Genomic DNA, 19,744 nt, shown 5'->3' with positions numbered 1-19,744 from the left:
CATTTCTTCCTTTGTGCTATAAAATATTATAATAGAATTTTACATTCCTGTCAGAAAGGTTTTCCTCAGTAGTTAGTGTAGCGGCTAAGAAGCAGAATGCTATGGGAGAATGGCAGCCAGGGAAGGTGTGGATTGCTTTGCATTTCTCTTTAGTGACATCGCATCCAAGACAGAATGTCTGAGTTTTCTTTCCCCTTTTCTCCCCACCCCCTGCCTACTCTTCTGAAGGGTGGAGATGAAAGTTATCCACAGGTAAGAACCAGAGGAACAAACTGTCAGGGCAGGGGTGGTGGGGCATGGGCTGATGGATAGGGACAGTTTCTGAGTGTCAAACATGGTGTGTGTTCCTCTTTGATGGCTCCAAGATCCTGAGCCAGTGCCCTGAGCTCCTGGGGAGAAGCCAGAAGCTCGTCATTCTGTAGCTCTTTTTGTTTGTTTCCGGCTGGAGTGATACCACCTTGTGGGTGAAATAGCTAGATAAAATCAGCTCTGTCGGGATAGAGGTGAAAGCTTGATGTTTCTGGACAATAATTCAGACTCCTTTGGTTGATTTGATCCTAAGGCTTAAGTGGTTTTTTTTTTTTTTTTTTTTTTTTTTTTTTTTTTACCTGTGCATCATTTTCTTAAATAGAAAAGACTTCATGGTCATCATCCTGCATTTGATGTGTTGCCACCCCTTCTGAATTTTTCCTCTAGTACATGCATTTTACAAGGGTCTCTCCCAGTGCTTCTTAGGACCCTGGGAATGCCCATTTGCCTTTCTCCTTTTGAGTAGCCAGAACACACAGGTTTCAGGTGAAAAGCAACTGACTTTAGCCCAGTTGTATCTCATGACCTTGAATGTGAGGCATCACAGATTTATGGCCTTGCAGGAAGCCCTAGGGAATCCCTGTCATCTTCACAGGCCAGCTGCCTTTGAAGCAGGTTCCCTGACCACCTGCTGGGAGAAACTCAGGGCAAGCTTTTGACATGCCACATATCAGAATTACGTTTTCCTAAGCCTTTAGACATTTCCTCCCTTGGTGTTTCTGCAGTCCTGGTGCTCCCTGCTTATTAACAGATGCCTCTTGAAAGAGGTGTGAAGTTGTGAAAGGGAAGGACACACTGACCTTCCCTTAATATATGTCTTCAGATGCATCAGAAATATAAATCTAGGTGGTTTCCTGACAGAGCCATTGGTCTCATCCCACCCTGCTGCTTTCCTCTTGAGGTTTACGTGGTGGCATAGCAATGTTATTTGTCATGTAAACTGAAATGTATCTGTCACACATGGCATGAACGTAATTGTGTTTTATATCTTCAAGCAAAGGTACGACGCCTCTATGACATAGCCAATGTTCTGACCAGCTTGGCTTTGATAAAGAAAGTGCATGTAACAGAAGAACGAGGTCGAAAGCCAGCCTTCAAGTGGATCGGACCTGTGGACTTCGGCTCCAGTGGTAAGGAGGTGTGGTTTTGCTAGGGACCTATTCCTTTTCTAAATGGATCATGTATTACCGAGTGAGATCTTTTTCATAATCTATATCACATACCTAATTGGACTTAGTGACTTCACTCATGAAGCAGTGATCATTAGCTTAAAAATAGCACATGCTGGTTGGCGCATAGACAGTAAGACAGACATACTAGGAGCTTATGTGGGAATTTCTGCATCAATTAGAGTTCTTTCCTGGAAGTTCTGGGTGAGAATTAAAAATGGCACTTCTTTTGAGCTCTGCTTTTTTCTATTTTAGCAGAATGATACATTGTTTTGTAGTAAAATCCCAAATAATGTAAAAATTACATCAATTATTACAAAACTAATATGTGGTAAGGCTGCTGCTAAATATAGGATGTTCTAATGAACACCTCTTTTGTAATTTACTAAAAAGGTTACAAATGTACTTTTCCTAAACTGGAATGAGAGAAGGTATTCTACTTAATTCACAGGTAATATCTGAGCAATCAGAAACTAGATCCTACTGCACCAGGTGCTTTACATATAGCGATACTGCTGGGGAAAGCCATTAACGTTATTTTTAAATTACCCTTTCAATTTTGGCATTGGTGGTATAAAATTATACCACTTAATTCAGGCTTATAAAAGATATAGCTCTCTACCTCACTTGTGACCCATTATTCACTTAGGATCTAGATGGAACCACTTAAAATCAAGTATAACTAATTCAACACAGGATTTCCTTGCTGAGCGTAGGCTCTGTGCCAGTTACTGTACCGCAAGCCATGAGACATTTAAGATAGGTGTGATGTAGTCCCTGCCTGTGTGAAATACACATCTTTGCCATATTCTGCTTCTCTGTCTTTGATTTTTTCCTGTTCTTTCCACCTGTGAAGATTTCTCCTTTTTTTAGTACTAGAAATACAGCCATGCATCGCTTAACAACAGGCATACATTCTATGAGATGTGTCCTGAGGTGATTTCATCCTAGTGCAAACAAAGCAAACTGCACTTAACACCAATTGGCCTACTACAGACTCACTACTCAGTATAATCTTATGTATGTGGTCTATCCTCCATCCAAATATCCTCATGACTATATTCTATTAACTTGCAAGATCAAGTTCAACTGCCAACTTCATAATGTTTTCCCTGATCACCCAGAGCAAAGAATGTCTCAGCTGAGCAATTGCAGTTAGTATTGTGTTGTTTTACTTAATGAAGCTGATAGTACAAGATTGCCCTTGGCCTGTACAGTTGAGGCCGGACATCAAAATTCATCTTCCTTTAACCCATAATCTATAGAGCAGTAACCTTAGTTAGCAAATGAGGTTGGTATTGAAAGTGAGAAATTAGCACATATTTTAAAGTTAGAGAGTGATTCATTGCTAAAAAGGGTGGCATTGGCTCGAAAGGATACCTTAATGGACTGTTAAGTTTTAGAAGGATGAAGGAATAGGATAGGATGTGTGATTGAAAAATAAAGTGAGTATAAACTTTTTAGAAATAACACATTAAAACCCATTGCCACTGATCACCTTCAGAATACACCCTCTCACTTTGAACACACTTCCGGCCACTCTGAAGCGGCTCTGGCAGTCCTCTGTTGTGTCTTCAGGAGGTGTGATAAAACACATGGCAAATACTGATGCCGGGTGCCATCCAGTGGAAAAGGAGATTCAGAAAAACATTACAGTATATTCCTGTCTATCTTATTCTCTGGATCTAGCACCTTGTGACTTCTGACTCTTCCCCATCTAAAGTAAAAATGACCATGAAAGATAAATATTTTGAATCAATTCAGGACATTAAGGGAAGCCACAGCAATGCAACTGAAGACACATGAAAAAGGACAAGAATAATGGGATAAGTTTTTGGAGGTAGGCGCAGTATTTTGAGGAAATTAATACCACATCTTTTACTGTAAAACATCTTTTAAATGCTCACTGTATTTTTCAATTGTACCTCATAAGAACAAATTTGGTGTACACTGATTTAAATGGAGAGCAGAGGATAAAGAATAATAAGGTGAAATCTAATCATTTGGGACCACATTTTTGAAGACCTGAGTAAAGCCAAGAAATTTGCACCTTGTGTAATAGGAAGAAGTGGCGAGTCTTTTTTCCTTTTTATTGGTACCAGGGATCGAACTCACGACTGCCTGCTTACAAGGCAGGCGCTTATGCCGCTGACCTAAATCCCCAGCCCCCGAAGTGGCAAGTCTTAAAACAGAAATTAACACATACCTGCCAGCTTGAACCACCAGTGGTACATGCGTGACTGTCCCATTGGGCAGTTATTGCCACTGCTGATACATGTCATATAGTCATATATCAGACAGTTTGAGCAGCCCAGCAACAACACATACACATTATGGCCCCATTGTGAACATGTTAAGAGGAAAGATGGTGATGCCATTGAAAAAATAAGATCTCTGGGAAAATAAGATGGTGTTGAGAAGTTAAGGAATTTGTGTATTTGCACAACTAGTGGGAGGAGAACTCTGATTTGATGAGGGTTTGGAACCAGGCCTGCAACCTCAGATTAAATTTATTTTTCTTTACCCTCAGAAACCTGATCCTCTTCCTGTATTCCTTGGTTCTGTTACTGATAAATAACATCATCAACCCAGCAACCGAGTTTGAAACACAAGGGACATTTAATTCCTTGGTTCATTCTTCTTTCCCTTTTAAGTAGCAGTTAAACCTTACAAATGTCTTTTTCTTCTTCTCCAGTTTGGCAAACTACCATACATAGATGTTTTATTAGCTTTATTGAAGTACTGCTGGTATATAATAAATAGCACAAACTTAAAATTATAATTTGAGGTTTTTTGTTTATGTAAAACCTACAGTTGCATGCCCCAGTGTAGTAATCACCATTAAGATTATAAACATATCTATCACCCCCAGATATCTTCCTCTACCCCTTTGTATTTCCTCCGTGCTAGTCCTCATTTCCATCCCTAGGTAATCTCTCATCTTTTTTCTCCCACTCATCAAGATTTGTTTGTGTTTTCTATATTATTCACAGATTACTTATATGTGAGTCTACTTTCTTACTAAAATTAATGTGAATTCCTAAATCAGTCTTTATGGTATTTTCACTGTCATTTGCCAAAATGCAAAAACAGAAAAAAAAAAATTAAGTTGCCTGGTGTACACATTCCTGGATGAATTGCCTGACAAAGAATTCAAGAGAATGATTTTGAGAAATTTATACTAGAAGTCAAAGTCTTAACTACCGTCATGAAAATACATGAAAGTACAAAACTCATTAACAGAGCAGATGCACAAAAATAGAAGAAAATCTGCACCTTATCAGTGCAGAAAACTACCAAACCACAGAGCTAAGAAGGAGGAAACAAAAGGCATACAAGACCAGAAAATTGAAAACTAAAAAAAAGACAAGGCTATGTCTTATCAATAATAACACAATGTAAACACATTATCTCTCTCAGTTAAAAGATAAGGACTCCTGATTGGGTACAAAAATAAGACCCAATGATGTGCTGCACACAAGAAAATCACTTCGCCAGTAAAGACATACATAGGCTGAAAATGAAGGGATGAGAAAAGATACCATGAAATGGAAATCTAAGTGAGCAAGAGTAGCTGTATTTATCAAATAAAAGAGACTAAGTCAAAAACCTTAAAAAAAGATGAACGTCACTCTTTAGTAATAAAGCGATCGAGCCACAAGAAGAAATTTTAAAATGTAAATATATATGTACCCAACACTGATGTACCCAATTGTATAAAGCCATTATTAGATCTAAAACAAGAGATGGACTATAATACAGAAATAGTGAGACTTCAATAATCCTCTTTCACCAGTAGACATATCTACATTAAAAAAAAAAAAAGAAACTGGAGTAAAATTACATGATACACTTAATGGACCTATCAGAAATTTATGTATTTCATGCAACAAGCACAAAATATATTCTCCAAGATGGAGTTCATGTCACACTGCACAATAAACCATCAACACCTTTTTTTAGTGAAAATCATAACCTGTGTCTTCTCTAATAAAACTAGAAATCTACAAGAAGACTTTACAAGTTGTATGAATACATGGAAATGAATATTTTCTTGAATGACTAATGAGTCAGTGAAGAAATCAAAGGGCATATTTAAGAATTTCTTGAAACAAAAATGAAAGTTTAACAAAATCTGTGCTATGGGATTTAGCAAAAGCAATACTAAAAGAGATGTTTATAGCAATCCAATGCCTAAATCACAGATAAATTGACTTTAATTTCCGTGATAGTGCAGGTGAAGAAACTACAAAAGAACAAACCGAGTCCAAAGTTAATAGAACAGATTACAATAGAAACAAATGAATCAAGAAAGTGGTTTTTTAAAAAAGATAGACAGAGCTTTCACTAGATTAACCAAGACTAAAAGAAGATGCAAGCAAATAAAATCAGAGATGAAAAAGGAGACATTACAACAAATGCCACAGATATAGAGAATCTGTAGATACTGTCACAGACAGCTATATGCTGACAAACTGGAAAACCTAGAAGTAATGCACAAAGTTCTAGGCAAATATAATCTAGCAAACATTGAGCCATGAGAACATAGAAAATTTGAATAGGGTAATAAGTAACAATATTGAATCTTTTCGTCTTTTTCCTTTTTATCGGTACCGGGGATCGAACTCATGACTGCCTGCTTGCAAGGCAGGCACTTATGCCGCTGAGCTAAATCCCCAGCCCCAATATTGAATCATTTAAAAAACAATCAATTAAAGCCAATGTAAGTGATACAGAACTTCAAAACATTGTGAAATCAACAATAGTTACCATAATGCCTCGTCTTCAAAATAGGTGCAGATACCTTTGAACATAATAAAAATCAAACAACAGAATACAATAGAAACAACAAAACACACAATAAAGTACTTCAAAACAAGCCAATAGTAAATCCAAAATTGCTACCATATGTCTTGCTATCTTTAAAATAGCTGTTCATGCCATCAGATTTAACATAATCAAAAGAGAATAAATCCCAACCCAGCAAAACAATATAGGACTGCAAAACAAGACAATAGGGAATCAACAATGACTGTAACCCTATCATAGTGTTGCTGTAGTATGATGTCTTTGGGGCAGATCCCTAGAAAGAGATCCCCACTAGATGCCACACTGTACTGCCAGCCTCCAAACCAATGATCGGACCACCCACCCTAGACCTGCAATGTTAGTGAAACAACAAAGCACCACAGGCATCCAATTGCATTGCACTTCAATAGCTATTATCACAGCCTGTTTGACCAATCAGCTGGTCGCCTTTGGGGAGTGGGGGCAGGGGGGAGTTGATTAGTACTTGTTTGCCAGTCTGCATGCCAGAAGGCTGGGATCTGGCTGTCCCCAGGCCAGTGGCAGCTCACGCATGGCTCTAGTTCCAGCAGGGCCTGCTTCCTGGTATGGCCTTGTTCTCTGCCCCCACAGTCTGCAAGTGGTGCTGACTCACAGGGAAAGGCTTTGATTCTTTTTTTAATCCCCCTCCCTCCCTCCTCCTTCCTCTGAATTCTCTTTCCCCATTTTCATTCTTGTTGATATTAATCTCTTCTTCTGTTTATGGCATATAATGTTTATATTTATAGAAGTTCTTAGATTCCTATACCTGGAACCTAACAGAATAAAACTAGAAATCAACAGTTCTGCTTATTTCCCTTTACCATTTGTCAATGATATATGCCCTTGTCTCCTATCATCCTTTATTGTTCTCTTTGTACTATGCTGTACTATACGATATTTGAGATACTATGCAGTATTTGAGCTTACGTCTCTGATTCATTTCACTCAACATATTTTCCAGGTGAACCCATTTTCCTAAATGTCTCAAATCTGTCCCTTTTTTTGCTAACTAGTATCCCATTGTATATAGTTAGCACGCTTTCTTGATGCATTCATCTCTTGATGGGTAGCCTGGCTGCTTCTAGGTTATGAATGGTGCTGCTATAAACGTTGGTCTGCGTCTGTTGCTGTAGTATGATGTCTTTGGGGAAGATCCCTAGAAAGGAAGGTAGCTGGGTCATAAGGAATAGATAATTTTAGTTCTTCGAGAACTCTTCATCCTGATTTCCATGTTTGTACTAGTTTATATTCCTACCCACAATGTAGGAGGACTTTTTTTTACTGCAGCCTGGCCTGTACTTGTTACTTTTTGATTTCTTGATGATTGCCATTCTTTCTGGTATAAAATGGAATCTTGGTATAGTTTTAATTTGTATTTCTCTAATGGCCAGTCATGTTGAGCATTTCTTCATGTACTTATTGGACACTTGTACTTCTTTAGCTCTTTATATATTCTATTTATTAGTCCTCTGAGGAACAGTTACAAAAACAAAAAAAATCCCACCTATACATTGACTTATTACTGTTGGTTATTTCTTCAGCTGTGCAGAAGCTTTGTAGTTTGATATGATCCCATTTTTTGATGCTTGGTACCATTTCCTGTGCATCCTGTTCAGAAAGTAATTACCTACTCCTATGACTTTAAGAGTTTTACCTATTTTGTCTTCCAGGAGGTTAAGTGTTTTTAAAGTTACATTAACCATCAAAGTGTGCATTTTATAAAATGTAAGTCAGTGTTCCTGTGTGTTAAATCACTGTTGTAATTAAAGTATTATTTTGAGCTTAGAAAAAAATGAGCACAAACAAGCCAGGAAAGATTCGCTGTCAGGATGGCAGAATTGGCTGCCTGGGTCTAGATGGGTAGCACTGGCCTGACTATATACAGGTGCCTTGAAGCACTAATAGTCTCTCAAGGACCAACGTTCTGTTACCTTATTGCTCTGCAGCATTTCAGCCATGAAGTCTGCTGACCTTTCTCCTGTGGTCACTTAGTAACTGAGCCTCCTGCAGCCTGAGAAAGAAATAAGAAAGCCTAATCATAGCAAATAGTGATTCCTCTACTCGTTGCCCCAGAGCTTTGGCACAAGAAGCAAATTTCAATTAATTTTGAAAGTGAATCTCAAAATATGCAAGGTTGTGCTGAGTGTGGTCAGGTTTTCCTTTGATACTCTGCCCAACAGAGCATTAAAATGTCAGGCCTGTTCCAGTTTGGGTTGAAGAACATCTTGCTCTACTTTTGTTGTAGTTCAGATAATTTCAGAATATATATGGATTCATTCTCACTTGTTAGGCCTCCACTAACTTTTAAAACAAAATATATCGAAAAATGAGGTTTGAGACAAGACTCATAAAATTCCTTTGACTGTCTTTTATTTATAGGGTAACAGTTCTAATTATAGATTCAAAGTCATCTCTTGAAAAGACTAAGATTATCCTGAATTACAGCTGCATAACAAACACTGCCAATTCTCTCGTTTATTTAGATGATGAACTGGTGGATATTTCTACATCTGTCTTACCAGAATTGAAAAGAGAAGCATACAGCAAAGTTCAAGTCTGTGCGAAACAGAGGCTGTCTCGTTATGGTTCCTTTAACACAGTTCAGACTTCTGAGAGGATAGAGAGGAAAGTGATCTCAGAACCCAGCAGCCCATACAGAGAGGAACAAGGTATCTGCCCTTGCTGACTCCATGCAATCCATCAGCTACCACCGTACCCATATGCTGACATTGTAAAATGATCTGATTGTAGATCCTGCCTATTTTTACAGAGGTCTGCTTTTCACTTGCCTGAAGTAAAACAATTACTGGCAGCAAAGGAGATGCTGACTTCACAGTGTGTGAACATAGCCCCACGCCTGAAATTGATCCAGTCAGCCTTAATCAATTGGTTTGCCACGGTTGGCCTGTTTAATATATCTAAAAAATTCAGCAGACTGACAAAGCAACACTTACTTTGGTTTTGGCTTGGTTTGGTTTCTTAGTCCTTCTTAATGAGACCCGAATTTGCCATTTGGGAAATTTCTTTCTTTAAATCAAAACAAGAACAGATTTGAGATAGTCTTATTATCCCCTCGTTATTTGTAATAGATTCCACCGCAAGAGGTATATATAGGCCCCTTGCCGTATTTGTTAAACCTTCATTTTCCTTTTCAGGATCAGGGGGTTATTCCTTAGAAATTGGAAGTCTAGCTGCTGTCTACAGGCAGAAAATAGAAGACAATTTACAGTAAGTGGTCTTTTCTGTTTCTTACTGTTAATCTTAATTAGATTGAAATGTCACCCCTTGAGATAAATTTTAAATCATCCATTTTTAAAATTTAAGAAATGATCAGTTTTCCCTTTGTGCCTATCTGTGTATTATCATTGATGCAAAAGTCTGAAAAATGTATCCTCTAATCTCTGACAGTTTGTATACAAAGAACAAAATAAAAAAGAATTGCACTGATTTTTAATAAAGGTTACATGGACGTGACATTGACAAATGATGCATCTTAGTCCCATGCATCATCTTGTCATCATCATAGCTAACTTTGTGTACTGAGTCCAGGTACTGCTTCGATGTCCGTTAACCCAGCTGATCATAATCTTTGAGGCTGCTACCATTGCCCTCATTTTATGAAAACAAAACTAAAAAGAGGTTAAGTAACTTGCCCGTGGTCAGGCTAAATGAAGAGGCAGAATTCAAATCCAGGCCATCTGCTTTAAATTTGTGGTTTAATTTTGAAACAAATCAGTATATAATCTGAGAAAGAAGAAGAAACGTTAAAGAGAGAGTGGGGTTCTTAATGAACATATAGTAAGAAACAGATTGTGAGTCAGAATCAGAAAATAGATGGACAAAGGCCGATTAGTTTAACTGTCATGATTTTTCCAAAAAGGATAATAACAGGAAATATCATTCATAAGTGATTGGATATAGGCCATAATAACAAAGTTCATTGAAAGCCAAGTAGAAAGAAGCATTTACATTCCACAGACAGACCCTAAAGAACAAATTCACTAGGGATGATCTTCCTGGCTCCTTTAAACAGATGAGATTAGAAGTAAACAGTTCCTGATGAACAGGTAGGTCAACAAACAGGGCCTTGGTTGGTAATAGTTCTGGTCTGCTAAAGTACAGATCTGCACTGTGTCAGAGAGAGAAAGAAAGGGGAATTAGTGTAAGCCAGTGGTTCAGGAGACTCACTCACTCCTGGTGAGGCATCAAAAAGAACATCTAGCCAGGTGGGTGATATGTACCTACAATCCTAGCACTAGGAAAGCTGACGCAGCAGGATTGAGGGTTTGGTGCTAGCCTGGGCTGTAAAGTGAGTTCAAAACCAGCCTGAAATACAGAGCAAGTCCTTGTCCCCAAAAACAGAAAGGAGGGAGCAAGGACATGTAAGGGGTACGGTGATGGCAGCATTATTGGTACAGCTGCAGAGGTCGAAGACCGATAGGTGGGCGGCGGGTGGTGGTTGATACACTCATTCTGGGCCTGTTGAGTTTCACAGAGCTGGATAATACTGATGCCACACTTAGCGAGGCCATAGTGGAAGGGGTACTCCTCCCAATGTGTACCCTAGTGCGCTCCATTTTGTTCCCTGCAGCAAAATGCAAGATGAGAAAGTCGGCAGTGTAGACCTTGATGCTTCCACCAAAAGGGCGACAAGACATCTGTCTTCTCTAGCATTTCTTAAAGGATTTTCCTCTTCTCATCCCAAAAACGTATGAAAAGCATAAGCATATTGTTAAATATTTGGAGGTTTTTTTTTATAAAAGGCCCAGATACTGCTTATAATCTGATACATGAATGGGATTTAATTTCAAATGTATACTAAGAATTCTGTAGTTATACTGAGCAGCATAGAACAAGAATGATAGAAAGTAATTATTTAGTAGATGACTTTATTTCTTTATTCACTCTCCTCTTTGCTTATTCGACACTTGATCTTCAACAGCCTAGTCTTTCTGTAAATCAAAGTCTGGTCCAGTCTCTCTTCTGCCCGTGATTGCTGCCACCAAACAGCCGCAACAATGTCACCCCACTCCCAATCGGCTCAGTCTCTCTCCGGAAGGCAGAGTTGGAGATGGAGAGTGTGGTTACTTGTGGTGCTCACTGTGTTTCTTTTCATTACAGGGAAAGAAATTCTGCCAGTAAGAGAGTAGTACCTACAGCAGGCAGCTCGAACACCAGCCTCCCCTTTGACTCTGACTACTGTGTTAATCCTTTGGCCCATCAAGTACTTTCGGTTGCCCAAACAGACTTGCCCGCACTCTCCATGCAGAACAGTCTCAGCGGAGCAGTAGGTGTCTCCCTTGCTCCCATGTCCTCTGACGGGGAGAGTGTGAAGCCAGCCATGCTTGCCGGCCAGCCCCTGATGTACGTGCCCTCCACCTCACTGTTCATGCTGTGTGCGAGCCTGCGGGAAGGACCATCTCCAGAGTCAGGACTGGAGAGGGACAGCAGAAGCTCGGAGGTCCCCGGCACAACAGAGCTGCCATTGACACCTTCCAGTCAAAAGCGCCTCTGTGAGCACAGGAAGGCCTTCGAGGAGCATGAGCCTGCCACTAAAAGACAAAGTCAGGACCTCGAAGACAGCCCCTTATCGCTAGTCATGCCCAAGGTGAGGGAGTGGGGGTGAATGTGTCTGATGCCATCCCAGTAACCCTGAAGACAGAGGTACACATAAGATACCAATAAGACTCAGTCTGAGTAACTCTACTAAGTCACTGTCTTCAATTCCGGGTATCACAAGAAGAAAAGAATGGGTGGGGAGTGGTTTTTATGAAAATCACAATTCTTTTAAAATATCAAAAAGTATAAAAAAGAAAAAAAGCTTGATCAATTAAGCAAATAGTGGCAGGCAGTGCTAACATTATTTGTTTAACTCGCCTCAGTCTTTTTTGCCTACTTTTCAAGATAAAGAAGTTAGGCTCATTGATGAAGTCATCTCAGTCCAGGTCACAGCTGAATTCCTGAGCTGGGAACACGGGTGCTGGCTGGCTGGCCGGCAGTTCCTGTGTTGTTCACGTCTCTTCACCCAGCAATTCCTTTTCCCTAGCTACCAAATGAAAAGAATAAAAACATGAGTTGCCCACCAGTCTCCAACTTAGTAACCACGCAGAGAATAATGACACATATGCAGGAGGACTTGGAAAGATCAGCACCCCCATCTACAGCAGTTTGCCTTGGGTCAGCTGGACACACTGCGTGCATGGAAATCCTCTGTTAATTAAGAGCCTTGCTTTAGATGTCTTTTGCCAGAGTACGTTTTTCTAATTCTGTACATAGCCTAGGGTTGCAGATCAAAAGTGAAAATCTGACAAGCATATGTCTTAGACAACCAAGAAGGCTTCAGGCCAGCCCACAGTTCTTAGAAGGCCCTGAGAAACTGGAGCGTCAACGCTCTTCATTGTTACCAGCTCAGAAACTTTTAGTCTAAACACCATGGGTGGATTTCCATTGTCATGTCTAAATTTAGGAATCATGAGCCTACAATACACATGGCCTTACACTATTCCTGTCAGGATGGAAACGACTGATGTACATGAATCACTGGCACGTGCCTATATTTTACCTTTTTGTGTATGTGTTAGGTATTTTGGGAAAAGTACTGTGTGACTAATTGTTGGATTTTTGACTTGGTTTTATGTTTCCTGTTTGGTTACACTTAGAAGCCTTCAGATTCCTCAGACCTTGCCTCTGCCAAGACTATGGGAAGCAGGAGCTCTGCATCCCTGGAAGACATTCATGTGAATGGTCCATACCCTGCAGCAGAGGAGCGTTCTAGAAATGCTACAGCAAACTGCTTCATTCCTTCTGAGTGTGGAAATCCTTCAAGAAATGCAGATACTGAAAAACTTTCAAGAGAAAATGAAAGCACCAAAGAACCATCTTTGATGCAGTATCTTTATGTGCAGTCTCCATCTGGTAAGAGGTGTCATCTTGGCTTTGTGACCTGTGTTGGTCACTATAAAGTTTCTTCTGTGTCACTGACCAAAGAAAGTAAGTTTGTTGATACACTGCTGTCTACTGTTTCTGAGTCATTTTACACTTAGCTTTTTTGTTTTGACTTGGATTTGTTATGATCTGGAGTGCAAGAGCTTGATGTTTAAAACCTCTTAATATCTACTTGAACTTAAGCTAAGCATTCAACTTTCCTAATTAGTACAGCAGCAACAGTGACAGCACCTGCTTCATAAGAGTGCTATGAACACTGAGTTAGATTTAATGTTAAATTTGAGGGACTTAAAATATCTGGCACCTGGTAAATAGTAAACGCTGTTATTGTTTCAAATTAAAACTAGATTACAATAGAATCTAATTTTTAAGTTATTTTCTATAAAGTTACTCTTGATATGAAGATACTAAGTTGATTCCTTTCGTTTCTTGTTAGTTTAAGCCTATCAGAACACATACGGTAAATATTACTTCTATCATTTCTTTAGCTTTGAATGCTTATTCTGAGCATGGTATTCAGTGTTGGGGTTACTTTGATTTACAAAATCAGACTCAGCTACTGCTCAGTGAAAACTAGCTCAGCACAGCGATTTTTCCTCTTTTTTTAGCCATAGATTAAACTGGAGAAGCCTGTGAGTTCCTCTACACAGTGTTCTCAGATGCATAGAACTGAAAACATAGAATTACTAAGGACCAATTATATTGAAGAACAAGTCGAAACATAATTTTTGAAATTATTTACAGTGAGGAAAAGATCTGACAAGTCCAAATTGCCATCATCTCAAAATTGTGCTAAGAAAGTGTGGAACTCTGCAGTAGCTGATAAATAATGTGAATATATTTCTACTTTTTACTTATGACATGGTCAAAATACTATTAATATTGCTATGATTTGTTGCCTGTGATAATCTTTGAGGAAGTAGAAGGTTTTAGTTAGAAGTTCATAATAATAAAAATAATTTTCCCTTCCAAATTTGCCTTTCCTGCTCCTTTTGGGTTCTGTGGAACCTGCCAGGAGGCAGGCCTGACAGGCCTCACATATGATCATGCAGGTAAATGTCCAAGTGCCGCCCTGACCGCTGATGGGAAGAACCTTGTGAGCTGGAGAGCACAGATGTGGGGTTTGACTTGATGGAGTAGGAGAAGCTTCCATCATTCATTGATTTATCATGTTCTCCTGTTAGGCCACGGAAGGATGTGAACACGAATGGAATCATTATGCTGAATTGATTTTCTCTGTGGTTCTTCTGTTTCAGGATTAAATGGTTTCAATGTGCTCTTCTCTGGCAGTCAAATCCCCCACACTGTGGGACCATCCTCAGGTCAGCCGCCACCCTTCAGTGTTCCGTGCATGGTCTTACCGTCTCCGCCTCTGGGCCCTTTTCCTGTCATCTATTCTGCAATGCCCGGGCCGATTTCTTCAGCGCCTGGCACGCTCCCAAACACAGGACCTGTGAATTTCAACTTGCCTGGCCTTGGATCTACAGCTCATCTTCTTGTCAGTCCTGCAGCCATGATTAATCCAAAGTTATCCACACTCCATTCTGCAGACCCTCAGCTGCAGGGTCAGCCCTCATGGAACCTGAGTCCTGTGACGGCAAGGTCGCACAATGTCATCCAACCCGAGTCTCCTGTGTACATGGGACACCCAGTGTCAGTTGTGAAATTAGAACAGGTAAGGTCTGGGGCCCCACTGCTGCGTGTAACTAGTTCTCACTGTAGGAGCGTGGTTTCAGGATAGAGGTGTCAGGGCAAGCTCTCCCTGGCTTCCATTGTGGGCCTAGAATTTCCTGTGCTTTACAGACAAGAGTTCTTTTTTCATTCATCATTGTGTCTCCTAGAATAAAGGCAGCCTATCTTAGTTAAATGACAGTAGGTTTTTTTTTTTTTTTTATCGGTACCGGGGATCAAACTCAAGACCACGCGCTTGCAAGGCAGACACTTATGCCGCTGAGCTAAATCTCCAGCCCCATGAGAGTAGATTTTTTGAGGAATGCTGGATGTTTAGATGTTCTCAGTAATCTCCAAGCTTTCATTTTATTAGACCCTGAATTTTAAATTACATAGTATAAAATTTAGGGAAACAAATCTTGATACTAACTCAGATTCTTAGCATGTTTTTAAAATATGATGTCTAGGAGGCAATGGGTCTGTATATAGTATACATATATAAAAACATACATAGGGCCAGGGATTTAGCTCAGCAGCATAAGTACCTGCCTGGCAAGCACAAGGCCATCCCTAGTATGAAAAAAAAGTGCATATTAATAAGTATAAATGAATCTATTATAACTGTCCCTCAACCACAGTAAATATTTGCTTAATTCCTACAATATAAAAGGTATTACTTCGAGTGATTACTTATTATTCCAGAAAAAATCACTTTAGACAAGTTATTCAAAGGGTCAGAAGTATGCCAGGTATTGAAATAATTGCATGAGGTTTTTAAACAAGATGATTAATACAACGTACACTTTTTTTGCGCTGCTGTGGAATCAAACATGCTAGGCAAGCACTCTACTACTGAGCTACATATCCAGCCCCAACATGTGCATTTTCCCACAAGTTTGAGCCAAACACTGATCTAGGCATTAAAGATACAGCAGGATAATGGCCTCTGACATTTTAGGACACATTAAGGGGATAAACTTAACAAGACAGGCTGAACATTAGTATGTAAACAAAGAGCATGCATGTACAGTTACTGTTTGTTTCATGTGCTCTAAAATGTGTTATAAAGGTCACCTTGTTTAACCCTTACAGCCTTGATAGTCACATTTCTGTCATCCCCACTGCATTGATGAAACAGCTACGGGATAAATGGGTTAAGTAATTTGCACAAGGTCACACAGAAGGGAGAGCCAGGCCCTGTCCATGTCTTAACCTCTTTGGTAGGGGGCCTTTCCTCACCCCAAATCAGCAAGAATTTAAATTTCAGTGACGTTAGGGATGTAAAAAAGATACAAGGAATGAGCGTGATAGGAAACTAAAGTCAAGAAGACGGGACACCTGCACAGGGATCAGAATGACAAAAGTCAAGAAAAAGCTTTGAGTTCAGAGACTGAAGAGTTTAACTTGTGACTTTGCTCTTGTTATTTCAGTCACCTGTTCCAGTGACACCCAAGAGTATGCGATGCAGACACCGAGAGACATTTTTCAAGACACCTGGCAGCCTTGGAGACCCTGTCCTTAGGAGAAGAGAAAGGAGTCAGTCGCGAAACACCAGCTCAGCCCAGAGGAGACTAGAAATCCCCAGCAGTGGGCCTGACTAGACAGATGCTTTGGCAGGTGGGGTGGGATTAAACCACCTGAATTTCCCTGTGTCACAGGCAGTGTCCTAAGTGGAACATAATCATCATCAGTCCTCAGCTCGTGTCCTTGCTCTTTCTTTTGTCCACTGGTTCTGTTATCTTCCCAACGTCATGGATCATCTGTGTTCCTGAAAGTAGTTCTTAACTAATTGTGCGTGTCGTGCCAGGCAGAGTAAGGCTCTGCATGGTGTCACAGTGAAAGCACTGGCTGACTAATGTGGTTTGATTCAAGAATCATCTGATTCCTGGACGTAGATCTGAACAGGCTACTGGGGCCTTGTGGTTTTCCTGAAGGGGGCGCTATCTAGCACTTAAGCAGGGTAAGCACTCTTGATATGTATTTCCACTTGCCCTGAGTAAATCTGTGGTGAGAGAACTTTCTGCAGTTTAAAAAGCTACTGCTTCTTTAGGCTTCATCGGGAAGCCACCTTCAGTTATGAATCCTATGGTATTATTTATTTTGTTCCTAAAATGGGATTTAGTGCAAAGAGTTTACAACTACAGCCTAACACATACTTTTCAGGGTATGACGACTTGAATGTTTGTACTTTTTCCTCTAATTTGCCCCGCACTTATTCTACAACCTAGTAATGTGGAGGAGACATGTATATGTGGCAGACGTCAAGACCAAAATAACCGAATGACACACCCAGCTATAACTGAACTGTGCTAACCCGATCCGATCATGAGAACTAAGGGGAAGCCTGGGCGCCTGATGGCTGCTTCTTAGATAACGGGACAACAATGAGGTTTTTACTGTTCGTTTAAAATTTCTACTGTGTTCATTTTCCTTCATTATGTGGCCGATTTTTATTTTAATATTAATTATAGAGTATCAGGTATGAATGCCTTTTAGCAAGCGTTTGTAAAAATGAATCAGGATGGGAAAAAGTAATCACATGGAAAATCAGAGCGTAGATGAGACTGAAATTCTCAAGAGTGATGATATAGCAGCTGATGTAGGTCAGTACGTGATTTCTGCTGGGTTTCTTTCTTTTCTTAACTTCTTTAGAAGGGTAAAAGGAAAAATGGGTGCACTGTAGAATTCCAACCAGTTATATGGTATCATCCCCCCCCCCCCCCCAAATAACAGTGAGTGCAGAGGCTCATTGTTGTAGCACAAATACAATTCTGGAAACTTATGCAGTGTCTCTATAAACCAGATTACTTTAGGGGTTCATTAAGTAACCAAACTACTTCATTGTTTTCTAGATTTATTGATATTTGCTTCACTCTTATTTCTTCAAATGGCATCCTTCATTCCTTCTCTGCTTCTTTTTTTTCTTCTTTCTCTTCTTTGGTAAACTTTTCTTAGATTTAGAATTTTAGTATAGGGCTATTTTTTTTTTTATTTTTGGACCCAATAAAATGTTATATGAAAGAATAAAAATATTAATTTAAAAGACTCTGGGAGTCTGAGTAATGTAGCTTTATATTAACTACAAGATACTATTAGCATATTACCCTGACAAGATTTTTGAGAACTTGAGGTAGGTAGCCAGATTAAATAAATTTGCTATTTATGTCAAATTTTATCAACACTAAACTTTTAAAGTTTACAACATGGTATTTTTTCCCCTTTTTTACAACCTTCTCTGAAGTTAGATTAAGAGTGGTTTCAACCATCAACCATTGCATAGTAATGAATAGTCTGAACTAATACTGATGGTCTCTTATCAAAACAAATGAAAATATGCATTTTCAGGTAGATTACAGGATAATGCAACATATAAATCTGGACAAGGTACATACATTTTAAATCTATCATGATTAAAAACTTTCACAAAATACCTTCACCAAGAGGCCTGTGTTTAGGTGGAAACAAATTGGGTTTTTTTCCCCCCCTCACAGTTTCTGGATGCTCTCTACTTGTTTGATCTCTGTTTTTTAATTCTGTTTGTGATGTGACTATCCTAAACTCAGAGAATTCGTCCTTCTTGAGAGGTGTTAAGAAACAATCCTGCAAAATGAGAATGTGACCACTTTGTGAACACACTTCGCAAGAGCCAACTAAGAAAAATGGCTTTTCTATTCAATGCCTGTTTCTTAGTGTGGCTTTAAGAGATGTAAAAATAATCGGTGGTTGGTTCTGTCAGGAAAATGATTCTCTGACAGAATGACTGATGAGAGTGAAGCTGCTAAGCTAGATTTGGATATTTGGGTTAGGGAAGAAGCAATGGCAATCCTGAGTCTATCGTTGTATAATTTAGTGAAAGCAAAAGATACTTGTTGGTGATCCTGCTAAGGATCACTCGTGCAGCTGCGTCAGCACTGAGGGTGTGTGTGCCCTACACTGTCCAGGGTTTGTGAAACCCTTTCGTTCTGGTACAAGAGTTGGGGGTATAACTTTTATACTTGAATCTACCTACCGAGTTTACATTCTTCAATTCCTTTTTGTAAGGTGCTATTTCTGTATTTAAATAACTTTTTAATGTAAAGCTGCTTTCCGCTTATCCTGTTGCACTGCTAGCTTTGTGTAGGAATTAATTTTATTGCTGCTTACTGCTCTATTTTCATATTATTTAGCTCTGCTCTTATTTCTACTAGTTATACTATCTTTAGCCATCTACTTGTAACTCCACTACATGTAAACCAACTTTTTTCTTTTAGAAAAATATTAAGCTTTATCAAGTAGTAATAAAAAGTAATGCATTTAGTAAGAGATGTTACTTGTATTTCTTGATGGCCTTTCTTCACATACCATCTTCAGTAAAACCATTAGCAGCTGCCAACATAGCCAGACTGACCTTAAAAAGCCAAGTTGCATCTTTGCTGAGAGTAGATCTAGTGGGTTCCAGATGCCAAAAATGAATATATTACAGTTACACAAGAGCTTGAGAAGATTGAAGGACTGTGCAACTTGGCTTCTGGGTTTTTTTTTTTTTTTTTTTTTCTGTCTTTTTGACAGAGTCACACTACGCAGTTCAGGCTGACCTTGGGCTCACTTTGTAGCCCAGGCTGGTCTTGAACTCGCAATGATCCGCCTGCCTCAGGCCTCCCGAGTGCTGGGATTACAGGAGTGCACCCCCACACCCGACTTGGCTTCTGTTTTCTATGAGTGCACATTGCTTCCAGATGATTCTGAGGCTTACTCAGTATGGGAGTTAGAGACATGCAAACCACTTCACCAACTTCTCAGTGTCCACAGTAGGTGCTTCTTCCTGTAACAAATGCTTTAATGCC

At 39.5% G+C, this 19,744-nt stretch overlaps 1 protein-coding gene across 1 annotated transcript in view; it reads left to right on the top strand.

Annotated features, from left to right (window-relative positions):
• The window catches only part of E2f7 (E2F transcription factor 7), a 37,116-nt gene extending 17,886 nt beyond the window's left edge, over positions 1-19,230 (top strand). The window contains exons 7-13 of the mRNA XM_003475952.4: positions 1,305-1,439; positions 8,789-8,974; positions 9,461-9,533; positions 11,427-11,913; positions 12,965-13,220; positions 14,507-14,925; positions 16,352-19,230. Of these exons, the coding sequence (XP_003476000.2) occupies positions 1,305-1,439; positions 8,789-8,974; positions 9,461-9,533; positions 11,427-11,913; positions 12,965-13,220; positions 14,507-14,925; positions 16,352-16,522 (1,727 nt within the window). The 3' untranslated portion in view covers positions 16,523-19,230. The remainder of the gene's footprint in view (positions 1-1,304; positions 1,440-8,788; positions 8,975-9,460; positions 9,534-11,426; positions 11,914-12,964; positions 13,221-14,506; positions 14,926-16,351) is intronic.
• The last annotated feature ends 514 nt before the right edge of the window (positions 19,231-19,744 follow it).

This window comes from Cavia porcellus, unplaced genomic scaffold (assembly GCF_034190915.1).
Source record: "Cavia porcellus strain 051 isolate PalLab524CR breed Dunkin Hartley unplaced genomic scaffold, mCavPor4.1 scaffold_8, whole genome shotgun sequence".
NCBI classification, from domain to species: domain Eukaryota; kingdom Metazoa; phylum Chordata; class Mammalia; order Rodentia; family Caviidae; genus Cavia; species Cavia porcellus.
The sequence above is the reverse complement of the archived record's forward strand: the minus strand, read 5'-3'. Positions and strand labels throughout refer to the sequence as shown.